Consider the following 18416-nt stretch of genomic DNA (forward strand, 5'->3'; position numbering starts at 1 on the left):
GTGCCCTACTAAGATTCTTTTGGGTTTTATTCCTCAGTTTTATTGAGATACGGTTGACGTCTAAGAATTGTATCTTTAAAATATAATGTTTTGCTTTGATAAGCATTGTGAAATGATTGTCGTATCTACCCAGCTACTAACCACATCCTTTGCCACACACAGGTATTACTTCATATGTGTAGTTAGAATATTGAAGTTCTACTGCCCTAGTAATTTGTAAGCAGACCATGGAATAATATTATTAATTATAGTTAATATGTTGTGTGATGGCCCTTTAGAATTTATTCATTCATCATTATTTATAATGAAACTTTGTACTGTTTGACCAACATCCCCTGTGATTCTCATACCTTTCAACTTGGCAACCACCTAATAAAATCCTTTTGATTCTTAAGTAAAGCTGCTTTTCTTGGAGATTGTGAGACATTTACTTTATATTAAATTTAGTAGCATTTGAGTGGCAGATCACCAAGCCCCAGTGGATATTGGTCAGAAAGCCATTTCTGTGGATGGACTTATCAAGTAAATATAATTGCTACAAATTATGCGACCATTTTGAAAACATTAATAATATAACTGATACCCTAAATTTGTAACAGTTCTCATTGAAGAATTTTTAAAGGAGAAGAAATAGAATCTTCAAAATATTGCCTGTTCATCCTTTATTTAACACAAGGCTTAGTGAATTAGTCACTAACTTCCAGTTAAGGTGTTTCATCAGACTGACTCTAGAATTCAACTAAAGCACTTCCCCCAAGTTTGTTTTATTATGAACAGTCCGTATATAAAGAAGGTTGACTAAACTCTAAAGGCCTCTCACCTGATGCCCTGCTCTCCACTAATCTTCCCTCCTGGTCTTTTTCTGTTCTCTTTCTTCTCAATATGTATCTTGGGTTTCTCTTTAAATACCCAATATTGTGCTTGGCTCTGTTGCGCAGTGGATAGCGCATTGGACTTCTAAATATCCAATATGCCATTTTCTCATAGCTTCTTCTTTTTCAAGTAACTTACCAGTTTGTGACTTATCTGTGTCATTATTTTAATAGATTCAGTTTTATCGTCTACATGGGTGAAATTGCCAGCAGAATCATACTCAGATCTGAGTGTGTCTCAACAATATAATTTTCAGTAGTGGTCTTTCTCTTTAATTCCTCATTCTTGATTTTCTCTTATCGAAAATTACCTACCTAGTTGTGTATACTCCTTTAACTGGGATGAGAAGACATTTAAAACTTCAGAGTTGACTGCATTATCAGTTTACTTTGAACAAAATAATTAAAAGAATAAAGTTCTTAAGACTCTGCTTTTATTTTTAGGTGGAAAGGAAGTGTCTAGTAAAGAAGAAATCAAAGGTGTCCACTGGGCTTCGTGGACATGTGTTTCTGGCCTTGAAGTGAATGGAATTTGGCCCAAGTATTCAGATCTCAACGATATAAATTCAGTAGATGGAAATTATATTGGTCAAGTTTTAGTTACAGCTGATGACTATGGAATAGTGAAGTTATTTCGATATCCATGTTTAAGAAAAGGTATCTTTTTTTTTTCAAAATATTACTAAGTAGCCTCTTTAAAAAAGACTATTATAGAAAATTAGTTATGAGACAAATAAGGGATTTCATATTCTTAAAAATATACGCTGATTGGTGAAGGGTCTTATGTTGCTCATTCAAAGCTTATTTTCATATCTTTGACAATGCAATTTTTACTAAAAATTATTTAATTCATTATTGTATGTAAGCCATACCTCTTTGTTTTTAAGGAAGCATTCTTCCCCCTTCCTCCTAAACTGCTTCCTAAGTCAGCCTGTATAATTTGTTTTCTTGTGTCTTGTCATCTTCCCTCGCTTACTTGTTGACTGTATATGGTTAGGAGACATTTTTCTTATGTTTCTTTCTCAGGAATTCTGAGAAAATAGTCCACTTTTTAAACTTAGGCCACAATTTTGAACTTACTAGTTTCTTAGTGGGTTTTTAAGTGTGAGGGTATTTTTGTTCAAAACTTTAGTATACGTATTTTTTTTACACGTGTTTATATTCAGTAACAGTGAGGTGTAAAACAGTCTTACCATTTGCTATTTTCTATATATTTTCTATATCACATCTTTTTCCCTTGAACTCTTCTAAAATGATATTATTCAGTTCATAGCTGGGAATAATTAGGTGAAATGTCACGTAAGTAATCCTTCATCTAATTCATGCCTTATTTCATAAAAAGTCCAACTTTAAATCCACAATGAAACAGTTAAGAATAGACAATCAGTAACAAGGGACATATAAATGGAGATACTAATTAAAAAGATTTAAAGTGACAATAGTCACACTCCAGATTTGAGTCTGAAATTCCTGTACACCAAAAATAAAGCAGGATACAAAATCATCTCTATTGTAGATACAAAAAAAATAAAGCATACTATTCGGGAACATCAGTTTCTTGGGATGCTTAATTTTTAAAGAATTCCTTCGTAGGGAATTGGCTTTATGAGATGTGGTGTGCGTGTCTACTGCGTCAACATTTGTCTTTATTAATTTTTTTTATTTGAAAGGCAGAGATGCAGAGAATGGGAGGAATGGAAAGGGAGACAGATCTTTAATCTACTGGTTCATTCCCCAGATGGCTCTTCTTCCTCGGCATGGGCCAGCCATCCTTTGCTGCTTTCCCAGGCATGTTGGCAGGGAGCTGGATCGGCAGTGGAGCAGCTGGGACTCAAACGGGTGCCCACATAGGATGAAACATCAGATAAACATAAGCTGGAAGATGTTCAATAGAAGATCTGGATTAAAACTATAGCCATAAAGTACAATATCTGGGCAATTGGGCATTTTTATTTCAATTAATATGGTGTATTGCATTGATTTTTTGCAAAAATATATATATTTGAAAGGCAAATATAGAGCAGAGATTGATATTTTCTTTTTTAAAGATTTGTTTATTTTATTTTTTTTATTTTTTTTTTTAAGATTTATTCATTTTATTACAGCCAGATATACACAGAGGAGGAGAGACAGAGAGGAAGATCTTCCGTCCAATGATTCACTTCCCAAGTGAGCCGCAATGGCCGGTGCTATGCCGATCCAAAGCCGGGAACCAGGAACCTCTTCTGGGTCTCCCACAAGGGTGCAGGGTCCCAAAGCTTTGGGCCGTCCTCGACTGCTTTCCCAGGCCACAAGCAGGGAGCTGGATGGGAAGTGGAGCTGCCGGGATTAGAACCAGTGCTCATATCCTGGGGTGCATTCAAGGCGAGGACTTTAGCCGCTAGGCCACGCTGCTGGGCCCAGATATTTTCTATCCATTGATTCAAATCCCCCACCCCCGATTGCCTGCAACAACTGGGGCTGGGCCAGGTTGAATGAAGTCAGGAGCCAGGAATTCTATCCAGGTCTCCCCTACAGTTGGCAGGCACCCCAGTGCTTGGGCATCTACTACCTTGTAGGTGCATCAGCAGGAAGCCGGGCAAGAAGCAGAGGCCAGAACTCAACTGAGGCCCTCTAGTGTGGGCTGTCGGTATTGCCGGTGTGTGTGCCACAATGTCTGCTCATAGAACCAAGCTTGCCTTCCTGGCTTAAATTCCGTCTGATCATGTTGCATAATGCTGGATTTTGAAAGGCTCTTGTAGCTACTTGCTTTGAGACCAGTGAGAGTGGAGATAGATGATGGGATGAGTCCTTTGAACGTCACTTGAGGCCAGAGGCCTTCGGCCTGAGCATTCAAACGTCTTAACATGAAGACAGGTGACTGCTGGGTTTTTCTGGAAGCAGTCAGATAATCCCTCATCAGCAGAGGGAGCGTTTGCATCCCTTGATATCAACTCATTCATTAGTCGATTCAACCGTTTTTTTAGATGTGTTTTTCCCATTTGATCACAGTTAATACAATGGAAGGATGCCACCATGGTTCTTGTGTGGAAATTCTTATTTGAAGTGTTTTTTTAAATCTATTTAAACATCTATTTTGGTTATAGGGGCCAAGTTCAGAAAATACAGTGGCCATTCCGCTCATGTGACTAACGTCAGGTGGTCACATGACTATCAGTGGGTTATTTCTATTGGTGGAGCAGATCACTCTGTTTTTCAATGGAAGTTTATTCCTGAAAGAAAATTGAAAGAGGCTCTTCACATCGCACCCCAAGGTGAGTACTGCACGTTGCCTCAACAGCCTCCCCACCAAATAGCTCCTCAGTGACCCCAGTATAACGATTTCACTATTGAAGTGTTGTCTAGTCTCACAAATCAACAGCTTAGGTTTTTTTTAATTGTATAAATTTTATTTTTATATTTTGTAACACATTTGATTAGGATGCGGAGGTCAAGGGCTAGCGGAAGGTGGGTGAGACCATTGGTTTTACATTCTCCTTTTTTCTTCCTGTATCTGGGGGGAAGGGGGAGAAGGGGAGAAGCCCCACCCAGCCTCCCAACCATCCCAGGGTCCCAGAAGTGGGACACGGTCCGAGGGCACTGCTCAAGTAGTTCTGATAGTTCAGCAGTTCTGTATTGCTGCTGGTCTTGTCACTCCAATCAGCAGAAACTTCAAATTAAAGGATTGTGTGTGTGACGTCAGATATCATAAGGCCTGAAATAGAGTAATTTGGTTGCATTTTTTTAATCTATGAAATGATAAGGTGAAGAAACAGCCATGTTAGCAAAACAAGCATTTAACACACCCACTGGAAGAGGAGTGGCTAGGTTTGGTTATATGCTTTTTGAGATAAAAACAAATGTGTAATGTCATTTTACCTGTCACAGATAGCATCTCTTAGTGATTGTTCATGTTAACTCTACATTATATCCACTTACAGCTGCACAGACAGTTAACTTTGGCAGTCATTTGGGAGCGAGTGAAGGGGTGGGAAGGAGCTGTTTGCAGTGGGTGGAGAGGACGGTTATATGTAGTGCAGCATACGACTCAAGCCTGTGTCGCTTGGCTAGATAATGTCAAGTGGTGCTTGTACGGCTTGTCTCATTTGACAGTGTGGGCTGCTGCCTGTCAATTTTACCGTGCTGTTTTGAAAATGAGTCTTCCCCCTGAACAAGTAACATGTCTTGTTCTTGAAAATTCCAGAGAGCCTGGCTGATTCCAACAGTGATGAGTCGGATTCCGATCTGTCTGATGTTCCAGAGCTGGATTCTGAGATAGAACAGGAGACACAGCTCACCTACCGGCGGCAGGTGATCTCCGTGACCACACACCTTCCCCTGCAAAGTCCAGTACTGCTTTGTTACCACCCTTTGTGACTTTAGTTTCCTAGAGTTTTACAGTGTATTTCTGTGAAATATGTTTTACATGGAACACAGGATATAGGTCTGTGTTTTGTTTCTGAAGAGGTTTTTGTCACAGTACATTCTTAATTTATTCTCTTGGAAGTACAAACATGTCTTGGAATACTTAACATGCGTTTGTCAGTGAGACGGATGGAAAATGTGAATTTGTTCTTTTCACGAGTATTTCTGTGTGAGACAGTTGTTAAAGGCCAACAGGAACCACCGTGTTGGAATACATGAATGCCTTTGCTGGTGTTTGTCCTAAGATTCCTGCTTCTATACCTTTTTAAAGGTTTACAAAGAAGATCTACCTCAGCTTAAGGAGCAGTGCAAAGAGAAACAGAGGAGTATGACTTCCAAAAGGAGAGAGCGGGCGCCAGGGAACAGCATCCGGTTACACTTTGTCCATGGGTATGACGCCCCTGTTGTTCACTCAAACATTTGAATTTTGGCTCACACTTACTGGCTGTGTGAGCCTGGGCCTCTCCCTGCCTCTCTCTGCCTGTCTGTAAAAGGAAGGAGAGAGTGCCTGTCACATAGGACAAGAAGCAACGTTAATTAGGCAGTGACCTTCACTCTTTCCTGGCATGTTGATAAGCCCTAAATAACTGCTAAATGAAATTAAAAATTGCTTTATGAAAATTTAGTGTTAGCAAAACATACCTCTTCTCTTTAAACAAATGCAACTCAATAAAGTTAAGAAATAAACATCTCTACGAAGTATGTCTAACATGGAATGATGCTATGGCGGCTTTGCACCTGAGCGTTTGGCCTTGGGGCTGTGTGTGTGACATCCAGTTTCAGGTTTCTCTCAGAACACCTGCCGATCCAGCCCTGCCATCTGCACGTGGCAGCTGGTGCACACTGTCCCTCCTCACCTGGCACTCATTTTGTGACACGATGGATAATGTCTTTAAAAGATTTGAAAAATAATAATTTGGCAAAAGTGTTTTTTCTGCAGTGTTAAAGTAAGCAGTGTTTCTAATACAGTTGTGTGTTGTAATTACATTATGTAAATGTATTTGAAAGAGGGACAGAGAAGGAAAAAGGGAGGTCTCCTGTCTGCTGATTGGCTGCCCACAGAGGGTCAGGGCCGCAGTGGTCAGGGAAGGGCCAGGGCTGAAGCCAGGACCCTGGGGCTCCAAAGGGCCTATGTGTGTAGCAGGGGACCAAAGCCATGGACCCTCTTCCCTTCGCAGGCATATTAAAGCAGGTAGGTAGATTGGAAGTGGAGCAAACCAGACTGATGGTCAGATACAAGATGTCAACATAACGAATGGCAGCTTAACACACTATTCCACAGTGCCAACACCAAATCCTGTTTCTTTGAAGTGTAAGCAAAGTTTCTGTAAATGAAATCATATTGACTAGTTTAACCTACTTGAGGGTGGGAGTTTGTCACCAATGATTACAGTACCAGTTGGACACTGTATCTCACATTGGAGCACCTGGGTTCAAGTCCCAAGTCGGCTCCTGGTCCGCCTTTGGTTGGGCCCCCAGCTCCTGGCTTCAGTCAGCCACAACTGCAAATGCTGTGTGCGTTTAAGAAGTGAGCCAGTGGAGAGAGGACCACCTCTCTAACTTTTAACTTTTTAACTAAAGTAACTTTTAGAAATTACTAAAGATTTGGCTACTTTCTCAAGCATACTTACAATATTTAAAAATTACTGGTTGGGCTTATTTTTGGAATATAAATTTATTGTTTATGTTTAAAGTATAATTTGAAAATAAAACTTCCACCTCTCCCCCTCCCAGGTGCTATTCCCCGTTACACAAGTAGCCATGTTACTGAGTTTCAGAAATATGTATGCATATAAAAATGCAAATCCATTTGCTCCTCTCTACTCTCTAATCTATAGAAAAGCAACAATTTGTATACCATACAAGTTATTGCACTTAATGTAAACAGTGTACTGTTGTATCTTTCTAGATCTGTTTCATTCAGTGCGATCATCTGGGTTTACTTATACATAATCAGAGCAGTTCATAAAAGTGTGTGGGACCTGAAGCTGTGGAATTTTCTTTGTTGTCCAACATCCTGTAAAACCAGAGGTAGAAGGACACATCGAAAAGGCGCCTGTTTCTCTGTATATTCTGTATTGATCGGTTACAATCAATGATCTGTTTTATGTGTTAGTTACAGAGGTTATGACTGTCGAAGTAATCTGTTTTATACCCAAATCGGCGAGATTGTGTACCATGTGGCAGCAGTGGGTGTTGTTTATAACCGGCAGCAGAACACACAGCGCTTCTACCTGGGGCATGACGACGACATTCTCTGTCTGGCTATTCACCCTCTCAAAGACTATGTGGCCACAGGCCAGGTAGGTTTCTCTGAAAGCCGAGTGCGAGCCACACAGGCTGATGCCTGTCGGAGTTTACAGTTGGATTGCCTACTGGGATCTGTAAGAAGCATCTTCAGAAAGTTCCTGGGAAACATGTTTACAAAAAATGCATGATGATAAGCATATTTTTTGCCATAATAAACTGATATTTTAATTTCCATTTCCACAAACTTTTTGAAAGTGTGTATGTGCATATAGGCCTACGTAAGCAGTGCTCTGGGAAATGAAAAATAAATTTTAGAATGGTATGTACATATTAAAGATAAAATTTACCCCCAACTCTAATTTCTTGTAGCTTTATGGTTTTTAGTTACTATTTTAATCTGAATTTGGAAGTGAGGGGTTTTTCTCTATCAGAACATTAATTTTTTTTGAAACTGTAGTTAAAATGAACCCATTAGTATTTACCAAAGTAGATAGTGCGGGTGATGCCACAGTCCGAGGACACCTGCAGCGCAGGGAGAGTTCTAGTGCAAGCCCTTGGCCACTGTCTTGTTACATACATGTTGTATTCTCGCCTCAATCCTGTGAGAGTAAAATGGTTTCCTCCATTTTACAGATGAAGTTCAGGTTAGAGAAATGAACGTGTTCCATCTGGCCCAGTCACGGCTGTGGGTGTTTGGGGAGTGAATCAGCAGATGGAAAAGCTTGCCATATTCATTACAAAATGAGATGAAAAATAATTAACTAGAAAATAATACATTTGCTTCATAAATTTCTAGAGTAAATAAAGACTATTAAGTCTCCTGTTACTTTAACAGAAATAAAAATAACGAATTGTTCTTATTTTAGGTAGGTAGGGATCCCTCAATCCACATATGGGATACGGAGACCATTAAGCCATTGTCAGTCCTAAAGGGCTACCACCAGTATGGGGTCTGTGCTGTGGACTTCTCGGGTAAGGTCATTTCCCGTTTCAGTATGCATAGCATACAGGAACAACTTGTTGCTTCAACATGACCTGTGACTTCCAGCAGATGTGCCTACTGCCATCCTACTCAAACAAGCTATGAAACTATGGATCTTCTGGCTAGTCTATAATTATCTTGAATATAATTTTATTATAAAATCTGTCATAAACTTGGACATTCTTATGGGATGCTATGTGATAGTTCACTATGTAAATACGTAATTTTGTGTTCAATCAAGCTATTTACCTTTCATTTACCATTTCTTTATAGCAAAAGCATATATAAAAATTCTTTCTAGTTTTTAAATAGAGAAATATACAGCATATTAACATGATCTTCACCCTGTGGTGCAGTAGTACCCCGACATAGCTGTATGCTCTCTAGCTACAGGCTAGTGCCCATCCACCTGTCTTTCCAAAACTCTCCAACCTTCTTCCCTTCCCAGTCTTTTAGATTCCTTTAGAATCTGTGTATGAGTAAAAGAGCAAGTGACATCTGTCTCTATGTATTTGGCTTATTTCACTTAACATAATGACCTCCAGCCCCATGTATGTTGTTGAAAATGACAAGATTTTGTCCATTTCATGACTGAGTAATGGGCTGTTGAGAGAACGTACCACATCTCTCTATCCATTCATGCCCTGACTTCTGTGAAAGGTGCTGCATTAAGCAGGGTTACACATGTTTGTATTACCTATCAAAATGAACACATTTCTGTTACACTGAAAAACATTTGTAGAGCACGTTAGATTATCTCAGTTGCCACTTCATGTATTTTTCACTTCCAGTAAACCCTGTTTTTACTTAATGTTTCACAGAACAAGCTTTGAAAATGTTTAGGATAAAAGTCTAAGAAAGAAAGAAAGCAGGGTAACAAACTGGATTATTAAAAGCATTTCTATAGAGACAATTTCAGGTTGTCTTATAAAAATAATTGGATTAGGTTGCTTTGCACATCGATAAGTTTAATCACAGATATATGGTGAAAGCTAGGTTGTAGATTGGAAAGAGGGAAAAATATCATTGACAAAGAATTTTACATTTCAAATTAAGTGACAAACCGGCATGGTACCCTAGTGGCTAAAGTTCTCGCCTTACATGTGCTGGGATCCCATATGGCTGCCAGTTCATATCCCGGCTGCTCTATTTCCCATCCAACTTCCTGCTTGTGGCCTGGGAAAGCAATAGAGGATGGCCCAACGCCTTGGGACCCTGCACCCACGTGGGAGATCCGGAAAAAGCTCCGGGCTCCTGGCTTTGGATCAGCTTAGCTTTGGCCGTTGAGCTGGCAAGTGAATCAATGGACAGAAGATCTTTCTCTCTCTCTCTCTTCCTCTCTGTATATTTGACTTTACAATAAGTCTTAAAAAATTCATTTCAAATTAAGTGACAAATTATTGCTTTTTTATTGTGGCTGAAGCATTCGCTAACAGGAACAACAAACTGAGTGGCAAACTAAGTAAATCTGTCAGAAAAATACCACAGTAGCAGTACTGAAACAAAAAGTGTCAGAGTGGGAAATATTTCCTGTGGTCTCAACCTTCACAGCCTACAGATGTCTATTTACCTGTCAGCATGCCTCATTAGTTATCTTAATGATTTGTCTAATATATTCATTACTTGTTGCCTAGTATAAGTAACAACCAGAATAAGTAATGCTCACTAGAAGAGTCATATCAATAACGATATATTTCTCTAGCCTACATGGTTTTCATCTTACTTTTTATAGTCACTGAGCTCTTATAACATTCTGAAGGTGAATTAATTGAAGTAAATCTTTTACATCTCATTTTTCATGTGTTTTTGTTTTAATTAACATAATTGTGCTTTTGAATTAGTGTGATTTTTCAATGCATGTATGTTTTGTGTTGTAATTAAAGCTCTGTACTTAACATACTTAGGATATTATTGTTTTCTCCCCTCCCAACCTAGTGGGATCAAGTCAGGTGGGAAGGCAGCAGCGACGTTTCAATGCTTTGGGCAACCATTGCTTCCCATCCCCTTAGAAACACTGGTTCTTTTTAAAACTTTGGGAACACCTAATGCTTCCTGTTTCATTAAGTGGAGTGCTTCGATTATACAATGCCCTAACATTTTCAGTGCTGTGGTTGTTAATGGCCAGTGTGTATCTGCTTAATTTTCACAGCGGATGGCAAACGATTGGCTTCAGTTGGAATAGATGATAGCCACACTGTCGTGCTGTGGGATTGGAAGAAAGGAGAGAAGCTTTCCTTAGCAAGGTGGGAAAACACTTGCATGTTGACAAGATACCGTAATTAATTTGGGCTGTTAGAAGCTTAAGGTTGTTGCCACTTAGGGAGTGAATCAGCGGACGGAAGATCTTTCTCTGTGTATCTAACTTTGCAATAAAAATCTTTAAAAAAATTTTTTTCCTTAACCCATTCATGGCACAAATAGCATTCCGTGTACACAGTAGGTAGTAGATGCTACAGGTTGGTCATCTGGTAAGAGGTTCAGCATTCACAGTTCGTAGGTCGGAGACTTTGGCTGAGCAGAGTTAATGGAGTCAAACAATGACAACACAAAGCTGAAGATGGCGCAGCTCAGACCTGAGAAGCAGATGAGGAGAAGTGCGCCATCAATGTAGCGGTCAGGCTGGTGGGCTGAGCAACATGTCGTGGTGAAAGGATCTCTCTTTAAAGCTGGAACACTTGTTATTCATTTCAGAGGAAGTAAAGACAAAATTTTTGTTGTGAAGATGAATCCTTATGTGCCTGATAAGCTGATTACAGCTGGAATTAAACATTTGAAATTTTGGCGAAGAGCAGGTAAGCAAGTGCTGCTTTGTTCTCCTTTGAAGCTTAAATTGTTACATTTATAAGAAACTTCAAGTGTAATGTGGAGTCCGGGGCTAGGTCTTGGGCTAGGACAAGAATATTATAGAAACACTAGTGAAACATGGGTAAGACAGAGAGTCCAGTTAATAGGAATATACCAAAGATGCTGGCTTCTTAGTTTGAACAAATGGTCTGCGGTAACCCAAGCTGGTACCGTCAGTGGAGCCTGGAGAAGACTGGGCAGATGTACTGTTACAGCTACGACTGTTCTAGAAAGCCAAAATCATTCAAAGCAGTTAATATTTAAACAGTGACTCACTGTTACCTCAGTGCATTTTAAACATGTAGGGTTTTCTCCTGTGTCGGATTCACTCATGTAGTAACCATATTTGCAAAAGAATTGTGAAGTTCCAGACTCCTTTCTTTCTTTTTTTTTTTAAAAGATTTATTCATTTTGTTACAGCCAGATATACACAGAGGAGGAGAGACAGAGAGGAAGATCTTCCGTCCGATGTTTCACTCCCCAAGTGAGCCGCAACGGCCGGTGCTGCGCCGATCCGATGCCGGGAACCAGGAACCTCTTCCAGGTCTCCCACGCGGGTGCAGGGTCCCAATGCATTGGGCCGTCCTCGACTGCTTTCCCAGGCCACAAGCAGGGAGCTGGATGGGAAGTGGAGCTGCTGGGATTAGAACCGGCGCCCATATGGGATCCCAGGGCTTTCAAGGCAAGGACTTTAGCTGCTAGGCCACGCCGGCCGGGCCCCCCAGACTCCTTTCTTAAGTGAAATTGTTTAAAATGAAAACAGTTTGTATGAAGTCTTAATGTTATAAAACAATATAGATATGAGTGCTCTGTTACCTTAGTCATTGGCAGCTATAAATTACAAATGTGGAAGTTCACACTGTTAAATAAAAACTGTTCTGTTTTCCAATAAGAATAATGTACTTATAAAAAAATTTGAACAGTGTGATACCAGTCTCAATAAGTTTCTGTCTTTCAAGGAAACATGTGAATACAGAAAGAAAAAAAAAAACTGTAGTATTCCTGGCCTGAAAGTCTGAAATCTGAAATATTCCAAAATCCAAAATGTTTAGGATGCTGACATGACACCACAGATACGGAAAGCGACGCATCATGAAGCTGTCTCATGTACAACGTTACTAAAAAGAATGTGTAAAATTACCTGCAGACTAGATAAGGTGTACATGAAATAGGTGTTGGACATGAACCCCATCCCCAAGATATCTCAGTATGTATTCTATGCAAAGATTCTGGTACTATACATTTCAGATAGGAGATATTTAACCTTTATTAGAAAAGAATAAGCTTATTAAAGTCAGTTCTCAAATTCAAGTAACATTCAGATTGCAGAATATGTACAGCCACTCTAAATTGTGCAGATCACAATAAAACATTATAAAAAAAACTCAGAAGGGACTGAAATGGACTTAACCTGTGCCTTGTGTTTTTAAAAAGCTATGATCTAGAAAAAATATGAACAAGGCTTTTGTGCAGAGACACCTGTATTTCTCTTTTCAACTCTATTAACATTGTCTTTCTATTCAAACAACAGTGGAGAAGAAACTTCTCCATAATTGTGTACATTTTTAAGTTGATACTTTTGTGATTGTGTGTGTACCAGGGGGAGGACTGATTGGAAGAAAAGGCTACACAGGCGCACTGGGGAAACACGACACAATGATGTGTGCTGTGTACGGAGGGACCGAAGAGATGGCTTTTTCTGGAACATCGACCGGGGACGTGTGTATCTGGAGAGACGTCTTTCTTGTAAAAACAGTCAAAGCACACGATGGGCCCGTGTTCAGTATGCACGCCCTGGAAAAGGTGAGCAAGCATAGCATCCTAAGTCAGGTGTGATGTAATCAGACTGGAACGCTTGCAAAAGTCAAGTGTGCATTTTCTGCTCATCTGGGCTGCCTGAAAACAGTCTGGGGTCTTCTTGACCTTGTTTAGTTTTGTTTTCCCCTCAAACTTTCGAACACAGAGTTCGATAGATTGTACTGTTGTAAAAAAATTTTAATGTTTATTTAGCCATTACTGTGTGTCAGAGAAATGATGCTGAGGATTTGTAACTGGAGGAAAGCATGATGCAGTAGCTCTTGGAGATGATCTTTGAAAGATGCCTCAGAACATTGGCAATAGGGCCTGGCATGGTAGCCTGGTGGCAGAATCCTCACCTCTCACACACCAGGATCCCGTATGGGTACCAATTTGTGTCCCGGCTGATCTGCTTCCCATCCGGCTCCCTGCTTGTAGCCTGGGAAAGCAGTCGAGGACGGCCCAAAGCCTTGGGACCCTGCACCCAAGTAGGAGACCCGGAAGAGGTTCCAGGCTCCTGGCTTCAGATTGGCTCAGCTCCAGCCATAGCGGCCACTGGGGGAGTGAACCAGCGGATGGAAGACCTTTCTCTCTCTCTCTTTCTCCTGTCTGTAAACCTGCCTTTCCAATAAAAATAAATAAATCTTTTTTTTAAAATGTGATTTTAAAAAAGAGCTGCATTGGCCCCAGCAGCTAAAGGTGATCTGAGAATTGAATTTATAGTTGCCATGTCTTAGTAGATTGATACCGTAATTCTTTCCTCTTAAAGACGAGGTTAGAAAGACTCCGGTACGCTATGCTGTTATTTAACTTGCTGAAGGTGGAAGATCTGGCTCATTGTGCTACATTAAAAACCATTTGTCTCAAAGTCCTATTCTAAAAGTAAAATGTTTGTTGTCACTGTAAATATTTTTGAAGATTCCATGCTGTTTTACAAAAACATAATCTATTCTACCAATCCCTATTTACATACTATAGCTTTTACTTATATTCTTTCTTCTAAAAGCTTTTATATCAAACAAGTTATTACTTCTCATATTTAGTTCTTTATTGACACAAATCTTATTTTTTTCAGGGATTTGTAACTGGAGGGAAAGATGGCGTAGTAGCTCTCTGGGATGATACCTTTGAGAGATGCCTCAAGACGTACGCTATAAAAAGAGCTGCCTTGGCCCCAGGATCCAAAGGTGACCTGAGCTTTGGTTTATTTGGAAGGAAAAGGATTGTGTGATCACTGAGGTGGATCACCTGGAATTATTTTTCCTTCTCTGTTCGATGGACATTATAATCAGGGGGGTACCAATATCACTGCACTCCTTTCAAAAATCTCTGATAACACAAAATATTAGCCAGATGCAAGATGATTAATTTTAACAGTTTTAATTTTCTGAAGATTTCCATGTAAGCCCAACTTGTGTCACAGCTGGAACTTGACTGCCGTTTTGCCCCCACCGTGGTTGGCTTTTGGTTGGCCTCCACATCCTCTTGGTGAAGTTCCTCCCTCCTGGCCCTATGCCTCCCTCCTCCTGACCACCAGGCCTTCCTGCAGGCCAAAGCTTGTGCCCAGACTTTGCCCACCCTCCATCCTGCTCCCTCCATATGCTCGCTCTTCAGATCTCAAATGCTCTTCACACGGGGTCTGTTTTCTTCACTGTCTGCTCTGAGAGGGCAGGAGCTGGGTTCATCAACCTCTGAAGCTTGCCCAGGGCCCAGTAGACACGAACCAATTTGCCTTATGCTGAATGTAAAGGAATCCAAGTCGGTGGTCTGAGCGGTGAGGGAGTGATGAGGAGTCCCTGCTGTGAGAGAGCAAGAGACAGTTGTCAGAAGGGCATCAGGCTATGAAACTGTCACATAATGCAAAATAATTAATAAAAAAAAAAGGGCATCAGGAATCGGTGCAGGATGCAATCAGAATTCTGAGATGAATACACTGGGGGAATGCAATTCATTTATTGGAATACTTAAAATATAGGGAGAAACAGCATTCTAACATGATTGTCACTGGTAAAATAGCATCATTGGAAATACATATGTCCCTATGTTACAGGAACTTCATACTTGACATCTGCCCGTAATATTTCAGGTCTTCTCTTGGAGGATAACCCATCTATACGTGCCATATCTCTAGGACATGGTCATATCCTAGTTGGCACAAAGAACGGAGAAATACTAGAAGTGGATAAAAGTGGTCCAATAACGCTTCTGGTTCAGGTAATTGTAAAATCTAAAATGCTTAATTTGTTGTCACAGTGGCTCTTTCAGTAAGTAAGAGTCAGAAATTGGTAGTGGTGAAAGATGTTAAATGAGAAATATTTATTAATGTTATTAAAGTATAGAAAAAGACGGTGTAAACAAATGTGCATATTGTTGTGGAGTGGTGACCAAAATGTGAAGTAATTGCTTATTACAAAATCACAGAACAGTGGAAATAAAATCAATTGTAATTAATTTAACTCAACGTATTTGTTTTGTTGTAATTTTTATTTATTTTCAATATAGCTGTTTAGCCTAAGGCAAGTGCTTTATTTGTAATTCTCCAGTTAGATTATTTTTTAAGTTCTAGCTTAGATTAAAAAGTGAGTGATATGGGCCCAGTGTGATGGCTCAGTTGGTGAATTCTTCTCCTTCAAGCACAGGGATCCCGTATCAGCACCAGTTCGCGTCCTGGCTGCTATTCCTATCCCACTCCCTGCTTGTGGCCTGGGAAAGCAGTCAAGGACAGCCCAAGTCCTTGAGCTCCTGCACCCATGTGAGAGACCTGGAAGAAGCTCCTGACTCCTGGCTTTGGATCAGCTCAGCTTTGGCTGTTGAAGACACTTGGGGAATGAACCAGCAGATGGAAGATCTTTCTCTCTCTCCCTCTCTGTAAACATGGCTTTCTAATAAAATAAATATTTTTTTAAATACCAGTTACTTAGGTCCTTCATATTTTTGGTATAGATAGTGTCTTATACTTTGAATATCAAACCTGAAATATTATTAGAACTAAATAATCCAGTTAAGTTATTAGAAACAAAACTAATATAGAAATCAATAATAGAATCCCATATGGGCGCCGGTTCTAATCCCAGCAGCTCCACTTCCCATCCAGCTCCTGCTTGTGGCCTGGGAACGCAGTCAAGGACAGCCCAAAGCCTTGGAACCCTGCACCTGCCTGGGAGACCTGGAGGAAGTTCCTGGCTCCTGGCTTCAGATCGGCATGGCACTGGCTGTTGCAGTCACTTGGGGAGTGAATCATCGGACAGAAGATCTTCCTCTCTGTTCTCTCCTCCTCTCTGTATATCTGACTTAGTAATAAAAATTAAAAATTAAAATCAAAAAAAGATAAGTTACCAGCTGAAAAATATTTTTAAAAATAAAGTTTTTAAAAACCTCCCCCCAAAATCTAAAAAACAACCAGGAATTACTATAGCCAAAATATGTAGGTCCTGTGTTAAGCAAACTACGAATTTTATCATAAAATGCCCAAATAAGCATGGGCAGTTTACCTAGTGTTTGTTCTGTTGATTAAGATACCCATGACCTATAGCAGAATGTCAGGGTTCAGTTCCAGGCTCCTGGCCCCAGCATTCTGCTAGTGCAAACCTAGGAGGCGGCAGAGAGGGCTCATAGGGGATGCCAGCATCGCAAAGGACAGCTTAACCCACTGTGCAACAGCGTCAGCCCCAGGATTTTATATAAATAAAAATGACGTTATCTATAAATCAAGGTAGGTTTGCTTCTCGCCAGTCAATCCAGCTGCGTGTTGCTTTTTCTTGGCCAATTGACCTGACTAGACCTGCCAGTACAACACTGAATATAGGTAGTAAGAACGGGTATTCTTGGCTTGTTCCCAGTCTTAGGAGGACAGCATCTCATCTCCTGCCAGTACGTGTAATGTTAATTTGGGGGTTTTCCTTGGCTCTTTCGAGGACAAGGACCCATCTTTTCATTCCTGGTTTGTTGAGTGTATTGTGGGTGAGGGGGAATTTGTCGGATTGTTTCTGTATCTTTTGAGATGATGGTGTGGTGTTTTTCATTGTACTGATTATTACATTAATTGATTTTTGCATGTTTTACCAACCCTGCCTTCTTGTATTAAATCTCGCTTGATTGTGATGCATAATTATTTTTATGTATCTGACTGGGTTTGTTAGTATTTTGGCATTTGCATTCGGCTTTTCTGAGTGTCCTAGCCTTTGGGGATTGAGTGGACAGTGAGGGTGAGGAGGGACAGTAGTTTCAGGTCTTTGTAAGTTGCTGCCAGCGCCCCCTATACCGAGTGGCTTTACACCAAAATGGAGTCGACTCCTGCTGCTGTACCCAGCAAGAATTTCACCTCAGCAACCCAGGGCTGAGGACACAGTGAGAAAGGCTCACTTCCTATCTGTCCTGGGAAGCTAGCCTTCCAGTAGGAGCCGAGACAAGAGTGTGTGGTCGAAGTCCAGGTCCATCCAAACAAGGAGGGCCTCCCTCCGTTCCACCGTGTGTCTCCTTGGGACGGTTTCAGAGACTCCCAGCACTTGCATTTCTGTCTTGCCTGTCTGAAGTCAGACCGGTTTCGCTCACAAGCATCTCTGTGCAGTCACTCACACTGTTCGGTAGTTCTTCCCGTGTGAGTTACTAACATTTCAGGCAACCGGTTTCTATTTCCTCCACCCAGTAAATGTTTGATAATAAGTTAATTTGAATAGTAACTTGATGATAATGTAGTTATAGAGTTAAGGTTATTGCAAATTATTTTTGCTAGGCTTATTGATTATCCTACCTGTTAGTACATATTATAGACTGCTGCAAAAATTCCAAATGAAGTTACTCACCTACACACATCAACATACATACAACTTGGGGATAAACCGATCTTAACTGTTTTCTTTACAGGGACACATGGAAGGTGAGGTGTGGGGTTTGGCTACACATCCTTATCTGCCCATCTGTGCTACTGTGAGTGATGATAAAACCTTAAGGATATGGGACCTCTCGCCTAGTCACTGTATGTTGGCTGTCCGGAAACTGAAAAAGGGTAAGAGGCTCTCGCACTTACAGATTGAGTTGTCAAAAATGTTTAGCCATTATAAATGTAAGAAATTAATAGTTGGCACGTGTTTAAAAAGGTTTAAGTATTTCAAAATATTTCTGTTGTAATAGCCACTTGCTCATGGAGTTATATAAAGAAAACCCATCATCCCAGTCTTTAAGGGATAGCCTGTGATCATGCCGAAGTTGAGCTAATTGTCACTGACCTGTTGGGAGAAAGACAGTGAAGTGTAAATAGACACAGTGTT

At 40.4% G+C, this 18416-nt stretch overlaps 1 protein-coding gene across 1 annotated transcript in view; it reads left to right on the forward strand.

Moving 5' to 3' along the window:
• The window catches only part of EML5 (EMAP like 5), a 101499-nt gene that overhangs the window by 42027 nt on the left and 41056 nt on the right, over positions 1 to 18416 (forward strand). The window contains exons 10-21 of the mRNA XM_058655352.1: positions 1317 to 1529; positions 3959 to 4126; positions 5056 to 5162; positions 5548 to 5666; positions 7393 to 7579; positions 8393 to 8498; positions 10658 to 10751; positions 11200 to 11300; positions 12953 to 13155; positions 14225 to 14336; positions 15236 to 15363; positions 18013 to 18154. Coding sequence (XP_058511335.1) covers positions 1317 to 1529; positions 3959 to 4126; positions 5056 to 5162; positions 5548 to 5666; positions 7393 to 7579; positions 8393 to 8498; positions 10658 to 10751; positions 11200 to 11300; positions 12953 to 13155; positions 14225 to 14336; positions 15236 to 15363; positions 18013 to 18154 — 1680 coding nt within the window. The remainder of the gene's footprint in view (positions 1 to 1316; positions 1530 to 3958; positions 4127 to 5055; positions 5163 to 5547; positions 5667 to 7392; positions 7580 to 8392; positions 8499 to 10657; positions 10752 to 11199; positions 11301 to 12952; positions 13156 to 14224; positions 14337 to 15235; positions 15364 to 18012; positions 18155 to 18416) is intronic.

The sequence above is a fragment of the Ochotona princeps genome, chromosome 26 (genome assembly GCF_030435755.1).
Source record: "Ochotona princeps isolate mOchPri1 chromosome 26, mOchPri1.hap1, whole genome shotgun sequence".
In the NCBI taxonomy this organism is placed as follows: Eukaryota; Metazoa; Chordata; class Mammalia; order Lagomorpha; family Ochotonidae; genus Ochotona; species Ochotona princeps.